This window comes from Muscardinus avellanarius, assembly GCF_963383645.1.
Source record: "Muscardinus avellanarius genome assembly, chromosome: 1".
Taxonomy (NCBI): Eukaryota; Metazoa; Chordata; class Mammalia; order Rodentia; family Gliridae; genus Muscardinus; species Muscardinus avellanarius.
The window spans coordinates 185,299,758-185,326,692 of NC_137786.1; the positions used below are offsets into that span (position 1 = coordinate 185,299,758).

At 43.2% G+C, this 26,935-nt stretch overlaps 1 protein-coding gene across 2 annotated transcripts in view; it reads left to right on the top strand.

Moving 5' to 3' along the window:
• Positions 1 to 1,645: 1,645 nt before the first annotated feature.
• The window catches only part of SWAP70 (switching B cell complex subunit SWAP70), a gene marked incomplete at both ends in the record, with an annotated part of 72,699 nt that continues 47,409 nt past the window's right edge, over positions 1,646 to 26,935 (top strand). For both annotated transcript variants that reach the window (XM_080700782.1, XM_080700783.1), the window contains one exon: positions 1,646 to 1,744. In XM_080700782.1, coding sequence (XP_080556908.1) covers positions 1,646 to 1,744 — 99 coding nt within the window. The remainder of the gene's footprint in view (positions 1,745 to 26,935) is intronic.

Here is a 26,935-nt window from a genome sequence, read left to right on the forward strand (position 1 = left end):
ATGGTATGCGCTACTACAGATGGCCAAATTCCTCTCCCCTTTTTTTCTGTGGTACTGGGGGTTGAACCCAGAGACATCCCACCTCTGAGCTACACCCCAGCCCTATTTTATTTTTTTGTTTTGAAACAGGGTCTCATTAAATTGCTGAGGCTGGTCCGGAACCTGATATCCTCCTGTTTCAGCCTCCCAAGTACTGGGATAACAAGCCTGCACCATCACAAGTGGCTCAAGTCTTTTAAGAGACAACTTTTTTTTTTTTTTTTTTGTGGTCCTAGGGGATTAACCCAGGGGCATTCTACCTCCCAGCTCCTCCCCCAGCTCTATTATTTTATTTTGAAACAGGGTCTCACTAAGTTGCAGAGAACTTCCTAAGCAGCTGAAGTGGTCTGGGGATGGAACCCAGGGGCATTCGACCTCCGAGCTACACCCCCTGCTCTCTATTTTTTAAAAATTCTTTCTTTTGAAACCGGGTTTCACTGAGTTGCAGAAGGCCTTACTAAGTAGCTGAGGCTGTCAGCCCCACCCCCCACCCCCCAATGCTGGGATTATAAGCGTGCACCACCACGCCTGGCTTATAAAGGAACTTTTAAAAGCTGTTTAAGAGTCCTTTTTAAGGCTGGTCATGGTGGCGCACGCTTGTAATCCCAGTACTTGGGAGACTGAGACAGGAGGATGGAATGTTTGGAATCAGCCTCAGCAGCTTAGTGAGGCTGTTTCTAAATAAAAATATAAAATAGGCCTGAGGGTGTAGCTCAGAGGTAGAAGACCCCTGGGTTCTATCCTCAGTACCACACACAAAAAGTTCTTTTTAAAGTAAAAATCACACTTTATCTGAGAATCACTTCCTTTTGAAAACCCCTAGTATTTATTCTTCTCTTCATATTGTCCAGAGTTGGTCTAGGATTGGAGAGGCACTTTGCTGGGTAACTTAATCAGACCCGAGTCCCCCAGCGATAGTTTTTATCTGAGGAGAAACCATGCTCATTTTATACGTGGAGAATTCGAAGCCCAAAGAGCTCAAGCAAGCATTGTTAACAGGCAAGAATTGAACAATTACAATCAGGCCACTCTTCTGGGCTTAAATAAGTGACCCTCCTATTCCGATTAGTAAAATGGGTGGAGTGATTTCCTGAGATTCTGGCATTTTCCCTGTCAAACCCTTCCTAAGATGTGAACTGACCCTCAAGAATTGGAAGGTAGGAAGAAAAGGTTACATTCTCAACCAACCTTACAGCCTGACAGAGCAGACATCTATACGTCTGCAAAATGAGGGGCCCGCCTCCCCTCCTCTTCTACATCTTCCCCAATTTGGGGTTGAGCTGCAGCCTAGAGGAACTCCAGGTTGGTTGATAGTCCCAGACCAACCAAAGGCGGGCCTGGCGCCGGCTGGGCGTGGCCACCTGGACGAGGGCGTGGCCTCTAGACATGGGGGCGTGATCACCGGGACGAGGGCGGGGCCTCTAGACACCGAGGGCGTGGCCTCCGCGACGAGGGCGTGGTCTACGAGCGGGACTTCCCTGGAGAGGGCGTGGCCTCCGGGTGGCGGGGCGTGGCCTCCGTGGTCAGGTGACTGGAGCCGCGGGCGCGGAGGGGCCGCGGAGCAAGCGGGGCGGCCGGGGGCAGTCGGGGCAGCGGGGCCGCGGCCATGGGGGGCTTGAAGGACGAGCTGCTCAAGGCCATCTGGCACGCCTTCACCGCGCTCGACCTGGACCGCAGCGGGAAGGTCTCCAAGTCGCAGCTGAAGGTGGGCGCGGGCGGGCTGCGCTGCGGCGGCTGGGGCCCCGGCCTCTGCCTGCGGGCCGCCGGCCGGGCAGGGCGGGCGGCTGCCTCAGCCTGTCCCCACCCGGGAGGCTGGGCTGCCCAGGGTCGCGGGCGGCGCGGCGGGGCCGCGAGGGACGGAGGCAAGGCCCCGCGCCCGCTGCTGGCGCGGCCGGGAGGCGGGGGAGCGTGCCGACCGCGCAGACCTTCCCGCCCGCGTCCGGAGGGCGCGCGGGTCCCGCCGGGGGCGAGTTCCGGGTGAGGAGCGCCGGCCTCGCTGCCGCGCGGCTGACCGCCAGAGACCCCTCCTCCAAGTCGGAGTGTAAGGTGCCCAGCAAGAGGCGCTTGTGAGTGAGTAACCCCAAGCCAGGAGAGCGGCACGCAGCCAGAGCTTGGCAGCTCCTTGAAAGCGCAAAATATGGAAACACACAAGAAGAGCCATTCACAAGGCATTTTCAAATATACACATTTTGGATCTGAATGACTTGGTTTTCTTGGTCTCTTCTGGGAATAAATTTCCAAAGATTATATTTGCTTTATATGCTTTGTGCAGTAATCAGGAAGTTCTATTTGAGAAGTTAGTCGCTTTTATGCCACTAGCACTTAGAATTTTCCCTTGTCTTTGCTTGTTCCTTTTTTTCTCATCCATAGAATAAGGATTTGGAATGGTCTATAGAGATCATCAATGCATTTTTTATGTTTTAAAAGATTAACATGCGGCGAAGTTGACTTTTTGGTGTATAGTTCTATGAGTTTTAGACATGTGTAGACAGTCACGGAACTACTTTCACAGTTTTATAGTCTTTTCTTTGATTCTCACCCTGCTGCACCCCTACCCCAACACCTGATAATCACTGATCTGTTCTAATTGCTATAGTCTTTTCTGCATTGTGATATAAGTGGAATCATACACTATGTAACTTTTTGAAATAGACTTCATTTATTTATTTACATTTATTTATTTATTTTTTGTGGTACTGGGGGTGGAACCCAGGGACTTTCTACCTCCAGGCTATACTCCCAGACCTATTTTATACTTTATTTGGAAACAAGGTCTCACTAAGTTGCTGAGAGCCTCACTAAGTAGCTGTGGCTGGCTTCTTCAAACTTGTGCAATCCTCCTGTCTCAGCCTCCCAAGTGCTGGGATTACAAGTATGTGCCACCACGCCTGGCATGTCTTTCTCTCTCTCTTTCTTTCTTCTTTCTTTCTTTCTTTCTTTCTTTCTTTCTTTCTTTCTTTCTTTCTTTCTTTCTTTCTTTCTTTCTTGTGGTACTGGGGTTCCTGGAGACCCTTCTACCTCTGGGCTACACTCCCAGACCTATTTTTATATTTTATTTGGAAACAGGGTCTCTTAAAGGCTGGCTTCGAACCTGCGTGATCCTCCTGTCTCTGCCTCCCAAGCTCGGGGATTACAAGCGTGCGCCACCACGCCCGGCTTGACTTCTTTTATTTATGATGGCTTAGAGATTCATCCATCTTGTATCATTCTTGTTATTGCTAAGTAATACTCTATTGTATGCATGTGCTGCAGTTTATCCATTTACTTTTGAGAACTTTTTTGTTTCCAGTTTTTTTTGATGATTTTGAGTAGAGCTGCATTTTACTTTTACCTGCCACTATTTAATTTAATTAATTAATTTATTTATTGTGGGTCTGGGGATGGAACCCAGGGGCATTTGACCTCCAAACTACACTCCCTGCCCTATTTTTTTATTCTTTAATTTTGAAACAGGGTTGCGGAGGGCCTAAGTAGCTGAGGCTGTCTGTGAACCGCGATCCTCCAATCTCAGCCTCCTGAATGCTGGGATTACAAGTGTGCGCCACTACGCCTGGTTTACCTGCCACTATTTTAAAGTAGGTTTATTTTAGATATACCTCCAGCCCTATTTTTTATTCTATATTTTGAAACAGGGTCTCACTGAGTTGCAAAGGGCTTCACTAAGTAGCTGAGGCTGTCCACGAACTGTGATTCTTCTGTCTCAGCCTCCCAAATGCTGGGATTACAAGCATGCGCTACCACACCCGGCTCCTTTTTATTTTTAATGTTTGTTTGTTTGTTTATTTATTTATTTATTTATGGTACTAGAGGTGGAACCCAGGGGCATTCTACCTCCGAGCTACACCCCTAGCCCTATTTTTTAAGTGTTTTTTTTTGGAAACAGGGTCTCACTAAGTTGCTAAGGGTCTTGCTAGGTTGCTGAGACTGTTCTTGAACCTGTGGTCCTCCTGTCTCAGGCTCCCAAGTACTGGGATTACGTGGGAATGTGTTATAGTGGGAATGTGCTACTACACCTGACTTAAAATATTTTTAACATTTATCTTTTTTGATTACCTTTACAACTTTTTTTTTTTTTTGGTTCTGAGGACTGAACTCAGGAGTGTTCTAAGTCTGAGCTTCACCCACAGCCCTATTTTATTCTTTATTTGTAAACAGAGTCTCACTAAGCTGCAGAGGGCCTCTCTAAGTAGCTGAGGCTATCTGCTAACCTGGGATCCTCCCGTCTCAGCCTCCCAAGTACTGTGATTAGAAGCATGTTGCGGCACACCAGCCCTTCACAACTTTTGACACAGAGAATAGATACATTCACTAAACATATAATGGGTGCTTCATGTTTTGTATGTTGTGCCCAGTGCTAAAGATGATATACTAGTGAAACAGAAGAAAAACAAAACACGAATCCTTGCTTTCAAAGAGTTTAGATTTTGGCAGGCAAATCAAGAGACTCAACTATTAGAGCTTTCTCTCTCCCTCTAGATATGGATTATACTACTTAGACAATTGCCCTATCCTTAAAAAACAAGAAGTGAGGTGGTAAAGATAAGAAATACTGAAATGTTATTGGGTAGAAGATTCTGAGTGTGACAGATCAGGGCCATGAGATTTTAGAGGAAGAGATGGTTACTTCTCACTGGAGGAAAGCTTCTTCGAAATGAACTCTAAAGGAAGATAGGGGTTGTTTATATAGGGATGGGAGAGGAGTAAACCCATTATTTTAATTAGTTTAGTGGATATTTATTTATTTATTTATTTACGGTACTGGGGATGGAACCCAGGGGCATTCTATCGCCAAGCTATACCCCCAGGCCTATTTTTTATTTTTTATTTTGATACAGGGACTCACTGAGTTGCAAAGGGCCTCACTAAGTAGCTGAGGCTGTCCTCGAACCACGATCCTCCTGTCTCAGCCTTCCAAATGCTGGGATTACAAGCGTGCACCACCACGCCCAGCTTAGTGGATATTTATTGACTGCTGTTAGTTTTGGGAAACTTTGTGAACTGTTGCAGGAGACAAGACTTAATTGGGCATTTCTGTGTAACTATTTTGGTTGGAATATAGAATACATGTATGTGTATTCCTAGGTATGTATGAAAATTATTACTGATGATAAGGCTATATAAATAGATTGGGATTAATGACTGTCATCAGACTGGTTTTTAATAGAAATTGGAAAGTTACAAGAAAGAGTTGTTTAAAGAAGAAATATTATACCTTTAGTTTTGAACACAGAGAAGTTTTTGGTTTTTTTTTTTGAGATTCTTAATGGATAGATGTCCAACTGGAGATGAAGTCCTTGTAAACTGTGGGGCTATTGATAAAGAATCTAGTAGTTGGAGCTTGGAAAAAGGAGAGGGAAAGGCCTTGGGGAATGGGTAGGGTAGGCACTGAGAGGAAGAGAGAGGCTAGGGGCCCAGAAATCAGAGGAGCCACTTTGGGAGCAGGTGTGGTGGTACCTGCAACTCCAATACTTGGGAGGCGGAGACAGGAGGATAGCCTCAGCTATTAAGCAAGGCCCCCAACAACTTAGTGAGACCTTGTTTCAAAATAAAATTGGGCTGGGGTATAGCTTGGAAGTAGAACGCTCCTGGGTTCAATCCCCAGTACTCCCCCCCCCAAAAAAAAAAGAACCAATTTGGAGCAACATATTAGAGGAAGAAGAGAGTTTTAGGGAAAAGCATGGTCTTTTATGTTTAAGACCTAACTTATTATTATTATATATATTATACATATATACATATTTTGGAGATTACTTTCCATAAGCCATATACTACATGTTTTTTTTTTTTTTTTTTTGCAGTACTGGGGATGGAACCCAGGGCATTCTACCTCCGAGCTACACCCCCCAGCCCTATTTTTTATTCTTTATTTTGAAACGGTCTCACTGAGTTGTAAAGGGCCTCACTAAGTAGCTGAGGCTGTCTGCGAACCATGATCTTCCTTTCTCAGACTCCCAAATGCTGGGATTACAAATGTGCACCACCTAGCCTGGCTTGTATAAATTTTTTTTTTTAGGTCTGGGACCCACGGGCATTTGACCTCCGAGCTACACCCCTGCCCTATATTTTTATTCTTTATTTTGAAACAGGGTCTCACTAAGTTGCTGAGGGAATCATTAAGTAGCTGAGGCTGGCCACAAACTGTGACTCTCCGGTCTCAGTCTCCCAAATGCTGGGATTACAAGCATGTGCCACCATGCCCAGGCTTAGATAAGTATTTATTTATTTATTTTTTTTTGGTGGTGGTACTGGGGTTCCTGGAAGCCCTTCTACCTCCGGGCTACACTCCCAGACACCTGTTTTTTTATATTTAGTTTTTATTTGGAAACAGGGTCTCTTAAGCCAGCGTGGCTGGCTTTGAACCTGCGCAATCCTCCTTTCTCCTCCTCCCAAGTGCGGAGATTATAAGCGTGTGCCACCATATCCGGCCTTGGATAAATATTTTTGAGTCACTGCTGTATTTCATAAATATTGGCCTGAGGGCCCCAATATAGTATAAAAATTCTTAGATATTTTGTACCTAATTTTATTATTAAGTAATCGTATATTTTTGAATTAAAGAATTAATACTTAAATAAATTGAATCTTAAAATTAGAAGAAAAGTTCAGTAATATTATAAAGATATTACTTTACTATGGCAAACATAGACTTTCATCAAGTTTATCAATGAAATAAAAACATAGAGCCCTTTGTGTGTGTGTGTGTGTGGTACTGGGGATGCAACCCAGGGGTCATTCTACCTTCAGTCCACATCCCCAGACTGATTTTATTTTTCTTTTGAAATCGGATCTTGCTGAGTTGCTGAGAGCCTAGCTAAGTTGCTGAGTCTGGCTTTGACCCTGCGATCTTACTTTCTCAGCCTCCTAAATACTGGAATAGTAAGCATGTACCACTATGCCTGGCTTTTTTTTTTGTGTGTGTGGTGCTGGGGACTGAACCCAGGGGCATTCTACCTCCGAGCCACACCCCCAGCCCTAGTTTTTATTCTTTATTTTGAAACCGGGTCTCACTCAGTTGCAGAGGGCCTCACTAAGTAGCTAAGGCTGTCCGTGACCCAGGATCCTCCTTTCTCAGCCTCTCGAATGCTGGGATTCTAAGCGTGCGCCACCAAGCCTGGCCTTTATTTTTTATTTTGAAACAGAGTCTCATTAGGTTGCTGAGAGTGTCATCATATTGCTGAGGCTGCCCTCAGTCCTCCTGTCTCAGTCCTAAATACTGGGATCACAGGTGTGTGCCTCGGTGCCTGGCCATAGAGCACACATTTTAAAACCACCTGTGACTTAAAAAGCTGTGATAGAAACAGATACTTAGTGGTTTTGTAGTCACAGTGTTTCTTTGTTAAGTAGGCATAGGGTCATTGCAGGTCAGTAATCTCCTTGAATCTTCATCCCCCCACCCCCAAGAAGAACAGCTTCTGCCTGCCTTCCTCCTTTCTTCTCTCCCTCCCTTCCTCCTTCCATCTTTCTTTCATTTTTTTCTTTTTTTGGTGCTAGGGATTGAACTCAGAGGCATTCTACTTCCAAGCTACAACCCCAGCCCTATTTTTTATTTTGAAACAGGGTCTCACTAAGTTGCAAAGGGCCTCACTACTTGCTGAGGTGTATACTCCTGCCTCACAAGCACTGGGATTACAAGTGTGTGCCACCACGCCCCGCTCCATCTTTCTTTGGATTGAACACAGAGGAATTCTACCTCTGAGCTCTGAGTTATATCTCAGGCCCTTTTTATTTTATTATTTTTAAAATTTGAAACAGGGTCTGACTAGGTTGCTGAGAGCCTCGCTACATTGCTGAGGCTGTCCTCAAACCTATGATTCTCCTGTTTCAGCCTTCCAAGTACTGGGATTACAGGCGTGAACCAACACGTCCGGCTCTGCCTGTTTCTTTACCTTGACTCATACTCCCTTTTCCTCCTCAATTTCCTGTGACCTTCTGGGGCCTTTTCCTGGCAGTCTACGTACCCTCTGCAGGGGTCCTCCGTCTCTTGGGCTCTCGTGGTGGCATTTCTGGCTTCTTCCCTGAGTTGCAGCTACAAGGCTTTCACTCCACACCCAGCCTGTGCACCCCATAGAAGTCATCAGCTCCATTTACCTAATTTGAAATTGGATTGTCAGGAGGCCACTCATCTTATTGTCATATTGATTTGGCGTTACTCTGTTTTGCAGGCTTGGAGTACAGAGGAACATTAAACTAAGGGATGGTTTAAGTTAAGCTTTTTCTAATTGTGTAAAGACCTTTATCCTACTGCTGAAGTAGGTAGTGAGGAAGGAAACCTACACTTATGTTTATTTTATTTTATTTTATTTTATTTTATTTTATTTTTTTGCATTACTGAAGATTGAACACAGGGCAGTGTATCTACAAGCTACACGCTCAGCACCCTCAGCCCTATTTTTTATTCTTTGTTTTGAAACAGGGTCTCACTGAGTTGTGGAAGGCCTCACTAAGTAGCTGAGGCTGTCCATGAACCGGGAGCCTCCTGTCTCAGCCTCTCGAATGCTGGGATTACAAGTGTGCGGCATCAAGCCAAGCTCCTATGTTTTATTCTTTACTTTGAAAGAGGGTCTCACTGAGTTGCAAAGGGCCTCACTAAGTAGTAGCTGAGTCTGGCCGCGAACCATGATTCTCCTGTCTCAGCCTCCCAAATGCTGGGATTACAAGCGTGTGCCACCACACCCGGCTCTCACTAAGTTACAGAGGGCCTCACAAGTTGCTGAGGAAAGCTGGCACAGTAGCACACCTGTGCCTAGTAGTTGGGAGGGTGAGGCACAAGTTTGAGGCAAGTGTACAGTAACTTATTGAGACCCTGTTTCAAAATAAAAGGGCTGGTAGTGTAGCTCAGTGGTAGACCTATACATATACATATATATATATATATATATATACATACACATATATATGTATATTTAAAATGAACTCTTTGAATAGTTCATGTATGTGTATATATATATGTATATATATATATATATATATATATATATATAATGCAAAAGGTATAAAATGCAAAAGGGCATTTACAAAAGTAAAAAGCAAAATTTTCCCAACCCTTAGCCCACATGAGTTCCCTTAGTGGGTGGCCCTTATTTATAGTTTCTTATGTTCCTTCCAGAGATCACGATGTACCTAAAAATTAATAATCTTACTGTATAGTGTTTTCCACTTAAATATAGCAAACTCGAGTGATATTTTTGCAGGCTCTATTTTGACTTTACTTTGCAATTATGGGTGCTATGTGAATTATAGGTCATTGCTGAAACTGTCTTGAAATAAGCAGTGGTTTCTGCATTTTTATCCTGTTGTTTTTAGAAACAGCTTTTTTAAAAATGAAAAACCCTGCATTTTTGTGAAGTAGAAGAGCTTGCAACTCTAATGAGGATCTAAGTGAAAAGGATATTTGAAGGAACTAGTTAGTTTGAGTCTTATTTCCTCAATGATAGGCTTTCTTTTTATTTATTTATTTATTTTTTGCGGTACTGGGGATGGACCCCAGGGGCATTCTACCTCTGAGCTACACCCCAGCCCTATTTTTTATTTTTTATTTTGAAACAGGGTCTCACTGAGTTGCAAAGGGCCTCACTAAGTAGCTGAGGCTGTCTGCGAACCGTGAGCCTCGTGAGCCTTGGAATGCTGGAATTACAAGCCTGCGCCCACATGCCCAGCTTAATGATAGGCTTTCAACTAAATGTTTTTTATTCTTTTTTTTTTTTTTTTTTGGTGGTACTGGGCATGGAACCCAGGGCCTTCTGGGCTACACTCCCAGACCTATTTTATATTTTATTTGGAAACAGGGTCTCTTAAGCCAGCTAAGGCTGGCTTTGAACCTGCACGATCCTCCTGTCTCAGCCTCCTAAAGTGGGGATTACAAGCGTGCGCCACCACGCCCAGCTGATTTTTATTTTTTATCCTGCAATTGGTTTGCATATCTTGTGAATATTGCCTAGCATTCCGTCCCCATGTAGGCATTTAACCTCAAAAGCTTTAATGTTGCTAGTTACAGAAGTAATTGAGCTAGGCCAGTAGTCAGTTGAAAATATAAAGGAAGTAAATTGCAGAAAGAGCTTCTATTGTGTGAAACACAATGTACAAATTCTCATGAATTTGGCATGTATACTGTTCTCTCCCTAATCTTTCGTGTTATGTTTCTGTTAACCCTGTGGTATAAGTTGTTTCTCTTGAGGAGTAAAAAGGTATAATTTAAAAAGCAGAGCAAGGGTATCGAGGTCATGAGTGAGCATATTAAGATCTTTGTAAATGTTTTTTTTTTTTTTTATATTTCACCAAAACAAAACTTCTTCAAAGAGAATATCAGATATTTAAAAATCTTAAAATGATATTGATGACTTCTGGATTTTTTCTTTCTTTTTTTTTTGGTGGTACTGGGGATGGAACCCAGGGCCATTCTACCTCCAAGCTGTACCCCCAGCCCTATGTTTTTAGTCCTTTTATTTTTTGAAATGGGGCCTCACTGAGTTGCAAAAGGCTTCACTAAGTAGCTGAGGCTGTCTGCAAACCGCGATCCTCCTGTCTTGGCCTCCCAAATGCTGGGATTACAAGCGTGCGCCACCACGCCCGGCTGGTTATTTCCTTACTTGCTTGAAACTTTTTGGTGAGATAACTTGAAAACTTGATGTTTTTAATACATGCAAATTTTTGCCTTATTGAAGATAAATAACATGCAGGCAAAGAGGCACTTTGGTGTTGGTCTTTTTTTTTTTTTGTGGTACTGGGGATTGAACCCAGGGAATTTCTACCACCAGGCTATACTCCCAGACCTGTTTTTATTATTTTATTTGGAAATAGGGTGTCACTGAGTTGCTGAGAGCCTCACTCAGTAGCTGAGGCTGGCTTCGAACCTGTGTGATCCTCCTGTCTCAGCCTCCCAAGGGCTGGGATTATAAGCGTGCACCACCACGCCCAGCGGCCTTCCATTTTAATAGCACCTATACGTCCTGCGCTTAGGACTCAGTTCTTTGAACCTTCCTGATCTGCACTTCCTACTTCCTCTGGGTCTCACCATAGTCCCAGGGGGAGAAAGGAGGAAGAAGAAGAAGAAGGCTAGAAAGGAGGAAGAAGATCATTTCCCTCAAGGAGGAAGAAGATCATTTCCCTCGAGTTTGCTGTCACTCATGCGTGTTTCTCATTCCCTCTCAGCGTGAGGGATTTACAGAACCTTCCAGATCCTGTGGGTCAGAATTCAGCTGTGCAGGCGCTGGGCCTCCGCAGCCTTTTCACAAGGCCCTTTCCTCTCCCACAGCACGAGCACAGGGAAGCCCTTGGCCTCTGCTTCCTTTGTCTTCCCCAAGTCTGCATTTCATGAAACAGTTTTTCTGCTCTACCTTCTGCTTTTCGTCCTCCTTCTCACCTCAGTTTCTTGTTTTGTTTTGTATCTGGGGCTTCACGTTTCTCTTTTTACTTTTTACTCCTATTCTTTGTCTACTTGAAAATGCAGTTCTCAGCAATCGAGGGAAAGGTCTACAGGAGGATATATGCACATAATCGAATTTCACATAAAGACATCTTGTGATTAGGGAGTAGACTTTCTGTAATATTGAAAAAGACTTTTTTTTCTTCTTAGAACTTTTTTTTATTGCGTTCTCTATTTTTTCCTTCTTTAAGAGAAATTAATTTTACATTTGCTTTGGATCAAGAGAGTGGAATATATGGTCATGGTATACTGGCTACACATGACACTGATAAGTGTAAAGGTCGTTCAGGCCCGGTGGTGCACGCCTGTAATCCCAGTACTTGGAAGGCTGAGACAGGAGGACCACAGGTTCAAGACCAGCCCCGGCAATTTAGTGAGACCTTGTTTCAAAATAAAAAAAGTTAAAAGCGTTGAAGGCGTAGCTCAGAGGTGAAATACCCCTGGGTCGCCGGGTACGGTGAGCAACTTGGATGACTAGAACGCACAACTGTTATAAGCGTGACAACAAGAATTCTGCTACTCACTTATTTTCCAAACACTGATGCCGAAGATAATTAATCTACAGACCGTTGTATGAATTTGGAGTTTTAGGCTATTGAACACCTTTTGGTAGGTACGCCGGGGAAGAAGAAAATATGTAACCTTATCGTTTACAGAGCAGCTCGCTCTGTGGAGAGGAGTTGGCACTGGCTGGGGCTGACTTAAATCCAGAAAGAAAACAAACTAAGAAAAAGAGACACAAGAAGAAGAGATTTCATAGTTTTCTTGTTATGGTTAAGGGAATGATGATACGAAACCCAGAATCAGGTGGTAGACTTGTTTTGGGGAGAGAAGTGAAGAGTTCTCCTTTGGAGGTTTTGGATACGAGGCCGATTTAGAGTAGAAATCTCTGGTATTGGTCAGCGATGGAAACGAATGCTCACTTCAGAGCTCAGGGTCAGCAAGAGACAAGAGAATAAGTAGAATAGAGGCGGCCTAAAGGTGTTGGAATAAAAGCACTTCTTTTTTTGTACTGGGGATGGAACCCAGAGGCCTTCAACCTCCAAGGTACAGCCCAGACCTGTTTTATTTCTTATTTGGAAACAGGGCCTTGCTAAGTTACTGAGAGCCTCACTGAGTCACTGAGGCTGGCTTTATACCTGTGATCCTCCTGTCTCAGCCTCCCAAGTACTGGGATTACAAGCATGCGCCACCATGCCTGGCTTAAAAGCACTTTCTGAGAATAAGGAGAAAGAAGAACTCAGGGCTGAAAACTATAGGCTTTGGGAAATGTCCAGATTTGGGGAGTGGGGGGTGAGGGAAGTGATCCCATAAAGGCATCTTTGAAGAGCTCAGAAAATGCTATGTCCTGGGACCAAAAACATCTCAGAGGGCCCCGTCCTCCAGACTTCCAAGTGCCAGAAAATTGGGAGAGAAACTGGCCAGAGGTGTCTGCCCCAGGTTGGGTCCCGCAGGAAGCAGATGCTGAAACAGTGTTAGGGGTGAAAAAGGGTCCCTGGGGAGGAACACCTGTGTGGTGATAGGGTAAGCAGAATGGGGGTGGGAACGGTCAGACCATATCACAGCCCGAGGCCACGCCAGGAGCTTGAGTGACTCTCAGTCATTGGCTGGGGACCCTGAGGTGGCTGGAGGCTGTCAGCTGCCCACAAGCCTTGGAGCTGGGCGGCAGTTCCTTTCTCAAGGGGGTCTCTGAGCACTGCATCTGTGTGTCTGCCACAGAACCCCTTTGAAGAGCAGTTTCATGAGACTGACAGGGATAGCAGCTATGTATAGGAGCCCCAGGGGTCAGGTGGTCAGAGGGTAGGCAACAGAGGTTAACCTCAGATTTGAGATCACGTTGAGTGCATGTACACTGTGGCTCTAGATTTTCTCAGTGTAGTAAATTGAGCCACCTCATGTCTCTCTCTTTGTAGAACCCTCTCACACTCTGGTTCATTCTTACTCTGTCCTTTGCTCAGATGTCTGTACTTGAATTTTAAGGAACTAGACTGCTTTACTATGTCCCAGGCCCAGATGAGTGATGCTTGACTAGTTCTGGTAGTTAATAACTAGCGGAAAGCTGGGCATGGTGGCGCCTGTTTGTAATCCCAGTACTTGGGAGGGTGAGACAGGAGGATCACAGGTTCACAGCCAGCCTCAGCTGCTTAGGCCCTCCCCAACTTAGTGAGACCCTGTTTCAAAGTCAATAATAAAAAATAGGCCTGGGGGTGTAACTCGGGGGTAAAATGCCCTGGGGTTCAATCCCTGGTACTGCCAGATAAAAACCAAAAGCAAACAAACAAAAAACTAGCAGAAGCACTATGCTCTACTCTGAAAGTGATCTGAATTAGAGATTCCAATGAAAGCTCTTTCTAGAAGCATTATTGACTGTGAAATAAACCTAGAGACCCAGATCTAGGTAAAGATGGTGGAGAAGCAAAAGAAAATAAAAGAAATTCTTGAAATATTTATTTATTTATTTATGTATTTATTTATGTACGGGTCTGGGGATGGAACCCAGTGGCATTCAACCTCTGAGCTACACCCCCTGCCCTATTTTTTATTCTTTATTTTGAAACAGGGTCTCACTGAGTTGCAGAGGACCTCACTAAGTAGCTGAGGCTGTCTGCGAACCGCGATCTTCCTGTCTCAGCCTCCTGAATGCTGGGATTACAAGCATGCGCCACCACACCCAGCTTTGAAATATTTTAAATGAGGCAATTTTAGCTAACATTTATAAACAACTCTCTTCTCAGGCACTTTATATTAGGTTTTGCTATCCCACAGGTGGATAAAACATAGACCATCTCTTTAAGAGACTCAAGAGTAGTGAGAGTAAGAGCTTGCTGGAGTTAAATCTCCTCACAAATGACTTGTCCCCTTAGAGACATTTATTTATGCTCTCTCTCAGTGGTGGGCCTCTAAGGAGGCTGTTCCCGATTGGGGGACTTTGTTGGCCATTCATGTGGCTGCTTCATGAAGAACGGTAAAGCCTAATTCATTGTGGATGGCAGCATGAGTTAATTTTACCAAGTTTATAGTCATTTTGTAGTTTTGTTGGTTCTCTCTAGCAAGAACTTTCCCTGGGTCTAATCTGCTGTTACCATATAATACCCCCGACTGTATAATTTACTAACAATGGAAAGTTCTTTCCCACCGTTCTTAGCCTGGAATCTGTTAAGATCAAGGTGTTGGCAGATTCAGTATCAGCCTAGGGCCTGCTGTCTGATTCCGAAATGTGAGAATGTAGCTCCGTGGTAGAATGCTTGGTTAGCATGTATGAGGCCTCGTGTTCAGGTTCAATCCCCACTATTGCCACAAACAAGCAAGCAACAAATAAACAAGCAGGCGCAATACAGTGGCGTACGCTGTTCAGTGGCGTGTATTCCATGTACAGCATCACTATAGATGGTCGTGGGTTCGATACCCTACCATAATTGGTAAGTTTCATGCTCGCTTAGCCCCATGCTAGTCACTGTGAGGGACACAGGAGAATAGTAGGCAGAGTTTCCTCCCTTACCAAGCCACAGTTAGTATTTGAGGTATTGCTAGCATATGTAACAGAATATAGTTAAGTACCAAATAGGGAGGGCTGATGAAGGTTTCCTTGCATTTTTTTTTTTTTTTCAGTATTGGGGATGGAACCCAGGGACATTCTATCTCTGAGTGACATTCCCAGCCCTATTTTTTTATTCTTTATTTCGAAACAGGGTTTCAGTGAGTTGCAAAAGGCCTAAGTAGCTGAGGCTGTCCATGAACCGCGACCCTCCTCTCTCAGCCTCCCAAATGCTGGGGTTACAAGTGCGCGCCACCACCCTCAACTTCTCAACTCTATTTTTTATTCTTTATTTTGAAACAGGGTCTCACTAAGTAGCTGAGGCTGGCCACGAACCATGATCCTCCTGTCTCAGCCTCCCGAATGCTGAGATTACAAGTGTGCGCCATCACGCCCGGCTCGGTTTCCTTGGTTTTGAAGGACCCAGCCCTGAAGCATTTGACTGCGCAGAGGGGGGCTGTTTCCAGCATGGTCCAATAGTTCCCTGGCTTTTTCTTCTGACGGCTTTTGGTGACTTTTTGGTGACATGATCCAAGCAGCACTTGAAGACTGGCCCGTCAGGTGTCTAGGATGGTGATTGATTGCACTCGGGGATTGAGAGAGGGCATTGATAGCCAAGACTTTGGGACTTCTGAGATTGATTGGAATTAAGATAACTGAAGAGAAAGTGGGCAAGACTGAAGCAGCACGAAGGAGGTTGTCAGGAAGGGGGAAGTGATCCTGTGGAAAGCGGGAGGACTTCCAGTAGACAGTGCTCCTAAGGCAGGGCATGGCAGCGCTAGGAAATTGCTCACTCCGCTTCATTGTTAGGAAGATTCTGGTAATGTGCCATTAGCTTGAGATTTATAAGTCAGACAGGAATTTCTGTGTTTTTAAAAAAGATTTCCTTTTATGAATTATCGTTCTGTAATTGTGTTGGTTCAGATAAGTCTGTTGGAATTGATATCCCCACCCCCTCTTTTTCAGTGTTGAGTTTGCCCATTACGCACATCCTGTAAAGGGAAATGGTTCTATGACTGGGGGGCACTGCATGCCTTAAAAAAACCTTTCAAATTCTCTGCAGCATTGGGAGGGAGCAGGGTGAATGTTAAGCCTTCATGTGCGTTAAAGCACCGTCCTCGATTTCATTTTCATGATAGTGTGATGCAAGATACTTAAAAAGGGTAAATAGCAAGCCACTGATCTGTCGCTGAGCACAGGGGCTGGGCTGCCGGGGCCCATTAGTCACCTCCTGTCAGTAGAGTCCCTGCCGCAGTGGAGAGCCTCCAAGGAGTGGAGGAGCGGCATGGATATGGATCTCTTATTATACAACAATAGTTTATTCTTCACATCGGGGGAATGAGAGCAAAGTTGCTTAGCAATCATGTGGGTGCTAAAAGAAAGGTCTTTGGAGGAGCAGGCATTCGAAGTGGGATAAATTCAGCTTTTTCAAGAAACTTGCAAACACCCTGATTCGAGTGATTCAGTGGCAGTCTTTTTACAAATTGAGAACTTGTAGTCGTCTCCCCCTGATTGCTTTTGTCTTGATGTGTTTTCCAGCTTCCTTATCTGGAGAAAGGGCCTGTTGGGACAGTTTCCCTGAGTTAGATGCTGGGAGAGGAGGGCTCCCAGAAATCTAAAATGCGGCACGATTCTAGATTTTTAGGCACATGTAGTTCTTCATCACAGGACTTAACCTGGGTCTGCTGAGGGATGCCAGTCATCCTGTTGGGTCCTGAGGAACCAACTGGGGGGGCTGGCTGGGGGTAGCACCAGCTGATCATGTGACTTTAAAACAATGCACATGCGTGCGTGTCCAGAGTCACCTCTGTGTGTGCAGGGCCAGCATGGAAAGAATTCCAGAGCGAGAAGCTTGTGTTCTCATCCCACTTGCACAACACATTTGGCTCTGATTTGACAAATATCTTCTAATCTCTGACTTAGTCTCTTCATTCATAAAATATCAGTAATGTCCACCTTTCCAATACAACTATGAAAACAAATTAATGGATGGTGTGAGTCTATTCTAAAAAGCACAGCACAGTTACTTTATAAGTTTATGGAACTTTCCTGGCTTTTTACTAGTTTATATCCAGGTCATCAAAATTTTGGCTTCTTTCTTTCTATTATTTATGTATTACATATTGGTACTAGGAGTGGAACCCACACACATTCTACTCCTAAGCAATACCCCCCAAATTTTTTTCTTTCTTTTTCAAACAGTGGTCTTGCTAGGTTGCTGAGTCTTGCTGAGTTGCTGGTCGCAAACCTGTGATCCTCCTTTCACAGCCTTCCACATACTGGGATTGCAGGCATACACCACTTTGCCTTGGTAAATTTTGGTTTCTTTATATATTTTATATTTTATTTATTTATTTTCGTACTAGGGATTGAATCCAGGGGCATTCTACCTTTAAGTTACACTCCCAGTCTTCTCATTTTTTGTTTTGAAACAGGATCTCAAATACTGAGATTATAGGCTTTCACTATCTCCCAGATACTGGGATTACAGGCTTGCACCACCTCCTCCAACTTTTATTTTTGATTTTTAAAAACTTGATATATGGTCTGAAATACTGTCTAGGCTTTTTTTTTTTTAACAACTTTTTGTTCCTCTTTTAGAAACATTTTATCTCTATTCAGTTTGTTAATTTTTTTTGCAGAATACTTCCTATTTTTAGGCCTATTAACAAAGAAAGCTATAGCAAAGCTGAACCACATATCTAAATTAGAGTTCTTACTGAATTCATGAAATAAGACTGGGTCAGCAGTTTAGGGTTGGACTTTTTCCCCTCCACATTTTATTTTATTTTTTTTAATTTTATTTTATTGGTGCACTGTATTCATACATCATAGTGGGATACAAACTTTTGTAGACATACATGCACACATTGCCCAGTCAGCCCCCACCCGGTCCCCACCCCATTCCCTCCCCATCCCTCCTTCCCATGCTTGGCTTAGTGGTTGACATCGAGTATTATAGCAATTTATCCAAAATTAAAAATGATAATCTCACATAACAGTTTCATATGTCTGATACCAAGCTTTTGATGACTTAAAGATAACATTTCAATATTTCTTTTTGCTTTCTTTCTTACCAGAGCATATTTTTTTCTGTTTTTTTAGGTGAAACTATCATATATTCATATATTTATTTTTCAGAAAAAATCTATCCTAATATGGAATATGAATTCTAGATACCCAAAACGATCTTGAAAAAGAACAAAGCTAGCAGATATATATTTTCTGATTTCAAACCATATAAAGCTACAATAATTGAAACAGTGTAATACTGTTCTAAAGGCAGATATATAAACCATTGGAGTTAAATACAAGCCTAGAGCTAAATTCTTCCCTATATTGTCAAGTTATTTTTGACAAGGTTTCCACGAACATTTGGTGGTAGAAATAATAATCTTTTAACTAAATATTGTTGAAAAATAATAATTACATGGAAAAGAATAAAATTGGACCCTTACCTAATCCCACATACAAGTATTAACTCAAAATAGATAAAAGACCTAAATATAAATCTTAAGACTATAACCTTTTAGAAGAAAATCTGGGTCATAAAACCTCGCAACATTGAAATTGGCAGTGATTTCTTGGTTATGATTTCAATGGCACAAGCAACAGAAGAATATACAAACTCCCTAAAAAATAAAAAAAAAATTGTATATCCAAAGACAATGTAAACAGAGTTAAAAGTTACTAATAGAATTGGATAAAATATTTCCAAATGCTATATCTGAAGGTATATTAATATTCCAACTAGAAATCCTAAAAATTAACAACAATAAAGGCAAACAACACAACTTAGAGATAGGTAAAAGACTAACATAAATAATGAATCTCCACAGATAACCAATCTTAGTTGTCTGTTGAATGGAAAATCTTGTTTCTCTAGTTCTGGAATGTGTTACCTATTTCTTCTTTGTAGTTAATCTCTTTGAGTATTTTCTCTAGCGCTGGTTTTGAAGACATAAATTCCTTCAGTTTCTGTTTGTCATGGAAGCTTCTTATTTCTCCATCTAATTTGATAGAAAGTTTTGCTGGATAGGAAATTTTTGGCTGGAAGTTGTTTTCTTTCAGAGTTTGGAATATGTTACTCCAAGCCCTTCTGGCTCTCATGACTTGGTTTGGGAAGTCTGGAGTGATTCTAATTGGTTTGCCTCTGAATGTCACTTGGCCCTTTGTTTTTGTTGCCTTTAAGATTCTCTGCTTGGCTTCCACATTGGTCATTTTGACAATGATGTGGCGTGGGGATCCTCTTCTCTGATCCTGTCTAAAGGGAGTTCTATAAGTTTCCTGGATCTGTGTATCAACCTCTTGCTCTATATTTGGAAAATTTTCTGCTATTACTTCCTTGAAGAGATTGTTGATCCTTTTGGTTTCACTTTCTTTTCCCTCCTCTATTCCAATTATTCTTAGGTTAGCTCTCTTAAGATGGGCCCATATTTCTTCAATGTCAGATTCCTGCTGTTGGATATTTTTTTCTAGATTAGAAACTATGCGTTCATTTTTGGATTGCTCATCTTCTAAGAGCGAGATTCTGTTCTCCATGTGGTCTAATCGGTTGTTTGTGCTTTGAATTGAGGCCTTTACTTCATTAATTGCATCCTTTATCTCTTTTTGGCTCTCTCTGAGTTCTTTTCGAAGCACCTCTATTATTTCTACAGTTATTTTCCTGATTTGATCTTCTAGAAATCTCTGATTTTCTGTTTTATCGGGTTCTGATGTTGTGGGGCTGTGCGCATTCATTACTCCAGTGTTATTCCTCTTTCCCATGATTTCGGAGGTTTGTGCCTTCTCTGGGTTCTTCCCTTGGGTCACTATGGCTTCACTTAAGGTGCTCTGGATCTCGAGTCTGTAGTATCTCTGACCCCACTACTCCTTTACTGGGTTGTATCACAGAGTCTCTGACCCAGGGAGTCGATAGAGGCTGCTTTAAACTATGGGGGGTGCCAGGTAGGTTGCACGTTCTCCTATGGTGTGATCTCTGCCACCACCACTCCCTCACTGGGTCAAGTCCCAGGAGGTACTGTACTGGGATTTCTCCTCTGTGGCCCGCAATTTGACTCACTGTTCTTGAGTACGCAGATGTAGCTGTACTGGACTCAGTGAATTCACTGCTGCTGCCGCCGCCGGTGGCAATATGGCGCCTCTGCCACGCCCTCGGCCGTGAGGATGGCGTATTTTTTCTTCTCTGGTTTTGATTTCCACTCTGAATCCCTGCAGCGTGTGCTGAGCTCGGCCACTGGGAGCTTTAAATGCTCTCTGCGCTGAAAGATCCCGCCTGGCTGTTCCGCAGCGGCTCACCTCGGCTTGCTGTAGCCGTCCGTTGAGTTCGCCGCTGCCGCCGGCAGTATGGCGCTGCTGCCGCGTCCTCGGGTGCGTGTGTCTCCTCTGTGGCCCTGAGCTCTGTTCTCAGTCCGCTTTCTCTCTGGAGCCTGGTGATTTTTTTGTTTTTCTGGTGATGGTGTTTTCTGGCTATGAAAGGCGCTGGTTTTGTGGTAATGGAGATTGGTTGTTAGCGGGGCTCTTAAGCCCCACTTTTCTCGGTCGCCATCTTCCCGGAAGTCCTCCCTCCACATTTTAGACACAGCCAAACTCCTCATTTCACAGAGGCTACTGGGAGCAAGGTAGTGAGTCTGCACACCAAGACTGGAGCTCAGGTCTTCCCTCCACGGTCCTGTTCCCCTAATGTGATGCCTCCATCACAACTTGCTAAGTCAAGTGCTAAGAAAATTATCACTGGTTCAGTCATTCTTCTGTTTAACTTGAGTGCTATTTAATTGCCCAGTGCTGAAGCCTAGAGTTCAAATCTTAAGTGTTCAGTGGAATCCCCGAATAAAACTGAGCCCCTCCACCTGTGAAGAGCACTGTGGACTCTGGAGAACTGAACATGCAGTGTTCCGTATGCCTAGAAATTGTTGGGTCGGGGACTCTGGAACTGAGTTATGGAAAGGCAAGTGTTGTGTGCATGCGGATCGTCACTATCACTGTGATTTAAGTTACCCCGTGACACTATAATGCACCAATAAAAGTATAAAAAAAGCTGAGTTCTGCTCTCAGTTCTATCAGTAACCTTAGTTAAGGAAAATATATTTAACTCTTTGAGTCTGTATTAATCATTTATAAGATGAGAAAGATGACATGACATCCAAGGCCCTTTGTAGGATTTGAGTCAGGATTGGTGAATTTCAAAGGCAGAGAATAGACTGGACATGGAAGAGATTGGTGTTTTCATTTTGTTTCTTGGGGATTTTAATTAATTAGTTAATTAATTATTTTTGCGAATCTGGGGATGGAACCCAGGGGCATTTGACCTCCGAGCTACAGCCCCTGCCCTATTTTTTATTCTTTATTTTGAAACTGGGTCTCACTGATTTGCAGAGGGCCTCACTAAGTAGCTGAGGCTGTCCGTGAACCACGATCCTTGTCTCAGCCTCCTGAATGCTGGGATTTCAAGTGTGCGCCACCACGCCTGGGCTCTTGGGGATTTTAAAAATATTTTTATTGGCGAAGTGTAAGTAAACATCATTGTGAGGTTCAGAGTCATACAAGCAAACATGCACACAGGTCTTGGTGTGTTTCCTTGCAGGCCCCACCTGGCTGCCCGCCCTTCCCACACCCTTATAATGTTGGTAGGGACACTTTCAAACATAAGCATGGTATAATTTTTTTTTTTTTTTACGGGTCTGGAGATGGAACCAAGGGGCATTCAATCTCCGAGCTACACCTCCTGCCTTATTTTTTATTCTTTATTTTGAAACCGGGTCTCACTAAGTTGCGGAGGGCCTCACTAAGTAGCTGAGGCTGTCCGCGAACCGCGATCCTCCTCTCTCAGCCTCCCAAATGGTGAGATTACAAGCGTGCGCCACCACGCCCGGCGGCATGGTATAATTTAGACCATTTCTTTCATCGGTTCTCCCTTCCTCCTCTCTCACCTTCCACTCTTCCACTGGTCATTCTGAGGACTTTGCTTGATCAATGATTTTTCTCATTTTTTCACTCCTTGTTTGGCCTGTCTTCTGTTCACCTCTCTTCTTCTCCAAAAATTATTCTTATTTGTCCTTGAGGCCCTCTTCCTCCATGAAGATGCTGTAGCATAGACGATTTTTCCTTTTTTAAAACTCATTTATTACCCTTAGGTTTCACTCACCCATTAATTATGGCATATTGCTGTGAAATATGCCTTCTTTTTTTGGTGTGTGATATTAGGGATGAAACCCAGGGGCATTCTACCTCTGAGCTACACCCCCAGCTTTATTTTTTATTTCAAAATGGGACCTAAGCCTTTGTAGTGATGCACACCTATAATCTCAGTACTTGGGAGGCTAAGGCAGGAGGATAGCAGGTTAGAGACTAGCTCCAGCAACTTAGCGAGGCTCTCAGCAACTTAGTGGGTCCCTATTTCCAAATAAGACATAAAATAGAGCTGGGGCTATAACTCGGAAGTTCAATGCCCCTGTGTTCAACCCCCAGCACTACAGGGAAACAGCGACTACAACAACAACAAACAAAAACAGGATCTCAATAAGTTACCACATGCCTCCAACCTGCCACTCTCCTGTTTGAGTCTCCTAAATTCTGGGATTACAGCTGCAAGCCACTGTGCCTGGCTGTCTTCCTTGAATACTTCCTCTCTAAGGAGTAGGTTAATATGGATGAAAAAGAACAGGCTATAAAGATATAGACAGGCTTAGCTATGTGATCTTTGGCTGGACAATATCTATCTATCTATCTATCTATATATCTATATCTATATATATATATATATATATATATATATATATATATATAGTTTGTTTAAAAAAAAAAAAAAGCCGGGTGTGGTGGCATACACTTGTAATCCCAGCATTCTGAAGGCTGAGACCAGAGGATTGCGGTTCACGGACAGCCTCAGCTACTGAGTGAGGCCCTCTACAACTCAGTGAGACCAGGTTTCAAAATAAGGAATAAAAATAGGGCTGGGGGTGTAGCTCGGAGGTCGAATACCCCTGGGTTCCATTCCCAGACCTGCAAAAAACAAAACAAAACAAACAAAAAATCCAGATAGTTGGGCGTGGTGGCGTACACTTGTAATCTCTGCACTTGGGGGGCTGAGACAGGAGGATCACACAGATTTGAAGCCAGCCTCATCTACTTAGTGAGGCTCTCAGCAATTTAGTGAGACCCTGTTCCCAAATAAAATATAAAATAGGTCTAGGAGTATAGCCTGGAGGTAGAAAAGCCCCTGGGTTCCACCAAAACAAACAAACAAACAACAACAACAACAAAAAATATAGTACAATTTTTCAACTTTTCAAAACAAAATACTATTTTTTTTTTTTTTGGGTGGTGGTACTGGGGATGTGAAGCCCCAGGGCTTCTTGCACATGCTGTCAAAGCACTCACCACTGAGCTGCACCCCCAGCCTATGTGGTACGGTTTTGAATAAGTAATTTTTTTTCAAAATTTAATAAACAGCTGAGATGTAGTGAAAAGATGTTTTCTAGCCCTCGTCTCCCATTAGTTAAGGCTTTCCCCTCACAGTTTTAAGATTTTTATGTATTCCTCCAAAATATTTTCCTCCTTTTTCTTTTATATAAGAGATAGCATACAGTACATATTGTTAGACACTTTTTTTCCCTCCACATAATTTATCTTGGAGAGATATATCAGTACATAGCAAGTATGTAGCATATCAGTACATATGAAGCTTTCTCATGGTTTATAATGTTTTAGCCAGTGGTTGGAAATTTTTACTTGGTAAAGTCCCGGATAATTTTAAAATTTGAATGACCTTTTAACCTCATCTGAGAAATATGTAATAATGCTCTTTATTTCTCTAAAACTTATATTTCTGTAGTACTTTAGGTTTTTAAGCACTCAACATTCTTTTTTATGGTACTGGGGATTACACAAAGGGGAATTCCACTTTTGAGCTATACCCCCCAGCCTGATTTTCTTTGTATTTTGTTTTTATTTTAATTAATTTTTTTTTTTTTTTTTGTGTGTGTGTGTGGTGTCAAGGATTGGACCCAGGGGCATTTTACCTCCGAGCTACACTCCCAGTCTGATTTTTTATTCTTTATTTGGAAATAGGATTTCACTCAGTTGCTGAGGGCCTCACTAAGTAGCTGAGGCTGGCTGCGAATCCCAGTCCTCCTGTCTCAGCCTCCCAAGTACTGAGATTACAAGCTTGTGCCACCACGCCCGGCTTTTATTTGTATTTTGATACAGGGTCTCACTAGATTGATGAGTCTCAGTACTTGCTGAGGCTGTCCTTGAACCTGTGAGCCTCCTGTGTACTGGGATTACATGTGTGCACCACCAAGCCTGGCTAGCACTCTACATTCCTGAGATTGAGTCTCACAAAACCTCCTTGGGGTAGATAATTACTACAGAGGTTTTTACTAGGTAAATGGGGAGGGATATCTACTTATCTACCAGTGATTTCACTGACTGGTGCAGGATTCTTCAGTAAAATCCCCACTGTGGTCTCTTAATGTGTTCTACTGGCAAATACAGGGTCTTCTGGAGAAACACAGCTGCTTTGTGGGGGCTGATAAAAGTGTTCATAAATGCAGTAACATTTATAACCATTTGTAAATTTACTTCCTTTCCTTTACTTCCTTAAAACCAGTAGAGCATATAGAAAAGGATCTTTACATAAACGAAGCTTTGAGAAGCAAAAACCAATTTAGAAAGACATGCAAATGTTCTCGTTATAGATTAAAAATTTTTTAAGTTTTAACTGAGCTGGGCGTGGTGGCACATGCTTGTAATTCCCGTACTTGGGAGGCTGAGACAGGAGGATCGCACAGGTTCAAAGCCAGCCTCAGCTACTAAGGCTCTCAGCAATTTAGTGAGACTCTGTTTCCAAATAAAGTATAAAATAGGTCTGGGAGTATAGCCTGGAGGTAGAAAAGCCCCTGGGTTCCACCCCCAGTACCACCAAAAAAAAAAAAAAAAAAAAAAAAGTCTTAACTGGCACCTGCTTTGGTGGCACACATTCGTAATCCTGGTGCTTGGGAGGCTGAGACAGGAGGATTGCACAGGTTCGAAGCTAGCCTCAGCTACTTAGTGAGGCTCTCAGCAATTTAGTGAGACCCTGTTTCCAAATAAAATATAAAATAGGTCTGGGAGTATAAGCCCGGAGGTAAAAAGCCTCTGGGTTCCACCCCCCAAGCACCACACACACACACACACACACACACACACACACACACACAGTCTTAACTGAAATAGGTATATGCAGAAAAAAAAATGACTTGCTTAATGGAATTGAAAGTATTTACTGAGATGAATGTGCTCCTTAAGAAGCTAAATATTTAGAATTGAAGAAAATAGGGAGCACATGTCTGTTCTTGGGAAGCTGAGATAGGAGGATCCCAGGTTGGGGTCAGTCTCAGCAATGTAGTGAGACTCTTAGTAACCTAGTGAGATCTTGTTTTAGAACAAAAAATAAAAAAAAAGAGCTAGGGGTAAAGCTCAGAGGTAGAACAGGCACACACACACTCGCGCGCGCACACACACATGGTGGGGGAAACTTTTTTGCTTTTGTGGTACTGGGGATGGAACCCAGGGGCATTTTACCTTCAAGCTACATCCTCAGCCCTATTTTTTTTTCTTTGTTTTGAAGCAGAGTCTAACTGAGTTGTAAAGGGCCTCACTAAGTAGCTGAGGCTATCCATGAACCACAATCCTCCTGTCTCAGCCTCTCGAATGCTGGGATTATAAGCGTGCGCCACCACGCCTGGTAAACTTTTCTTTTTTCTTTTTTTTGGTAGTACTGGGGATTGAACTCAGGGGCATTCTGCCTCTGAGCTACACCCTTAGCCTTATTTTATTTTTTTTATTTTGAAGCAGGGTCTCAGTAAATTGAAAAGGGCATTGCTAAATTACTGAGACTGGACTTGAACCTGTGATCCTCTTGTCTCAGCCTTCCAGGTACTAGGATTACAGGTGTGTACCACCCGGCCCAGCTCAGGAATATTTTAACCTGGCATTTGACATCCAGGGAGAGTCTCTGTTAAAGACAATATGGCCTTAGCTGAGAGTGGTGGCACATGTTTGTAATCCCAGTTCTTGAAAGGCAGAGACAGGAGGATTGCAAGTTCATGGCCAGCCTCAGCAACTTAGTGAAGTCCTCCACAACTTAGTGAGACCCTGTTTCTAAATAAAAATATAAAGGGCTGAGGGTGTAGCTCAGGGGTAGAATGCCCCTGGGTTCAATCCCCAGTAAAACACACACACACACACACACACACACACACACACACACACACACTTACACACACACACACACACACACTTACACACACACACACTCATATAGCCTTACATGTATAATTTGACCTGTTCAGAAGGCAAAGATGAAATGGGAGGGACTTAGATTTATTTTTAAATGTCACTACTGACAGAGCCCAAACTGCAGATCCCATTCCACATATGTCGAAGTGTGTGCTTAGATTATTGTAAGCCCAGTAGTAATAAGTAGTCCTTTCTGTATTTATGTTATGGAATGCAAATTTTCCCTTTTTTTCGGTACTGTGGATGGGACCCAGGGGCATTGTACCTCCGAGCTACACCCCCAGCCGTATGTTTTAGTCTTTTTTTTTTTTGAAACAGGGTCTCACTGAGTTGCGAAGGGCTTTGCTAAGTAGCTGAGGCTGTCGTGAACCGTGATCCTCTGGTCTCCGCTTCCTGAATGCTGGAATTACAAGTGTGCACTACCATGCCCAGCTCTAGTTTTATTCCTTATTTTGAAACAGGTCTCACTAAATTGCAAAGGGATTCACTAAATAGCTGAGGCTGGCCACAAACCTGTGATCCTCCTGTCTCAGCCTTCTAAGTACTGGAATTACAAGGGTGTGCCATAATGCCCATCTACTTTTCTCCTATTTCTAACCCAAGTGCTTGACTTCTTTCTCTTTATGTATATTTTTTGTATTCATGCCTAAGCTTATCTA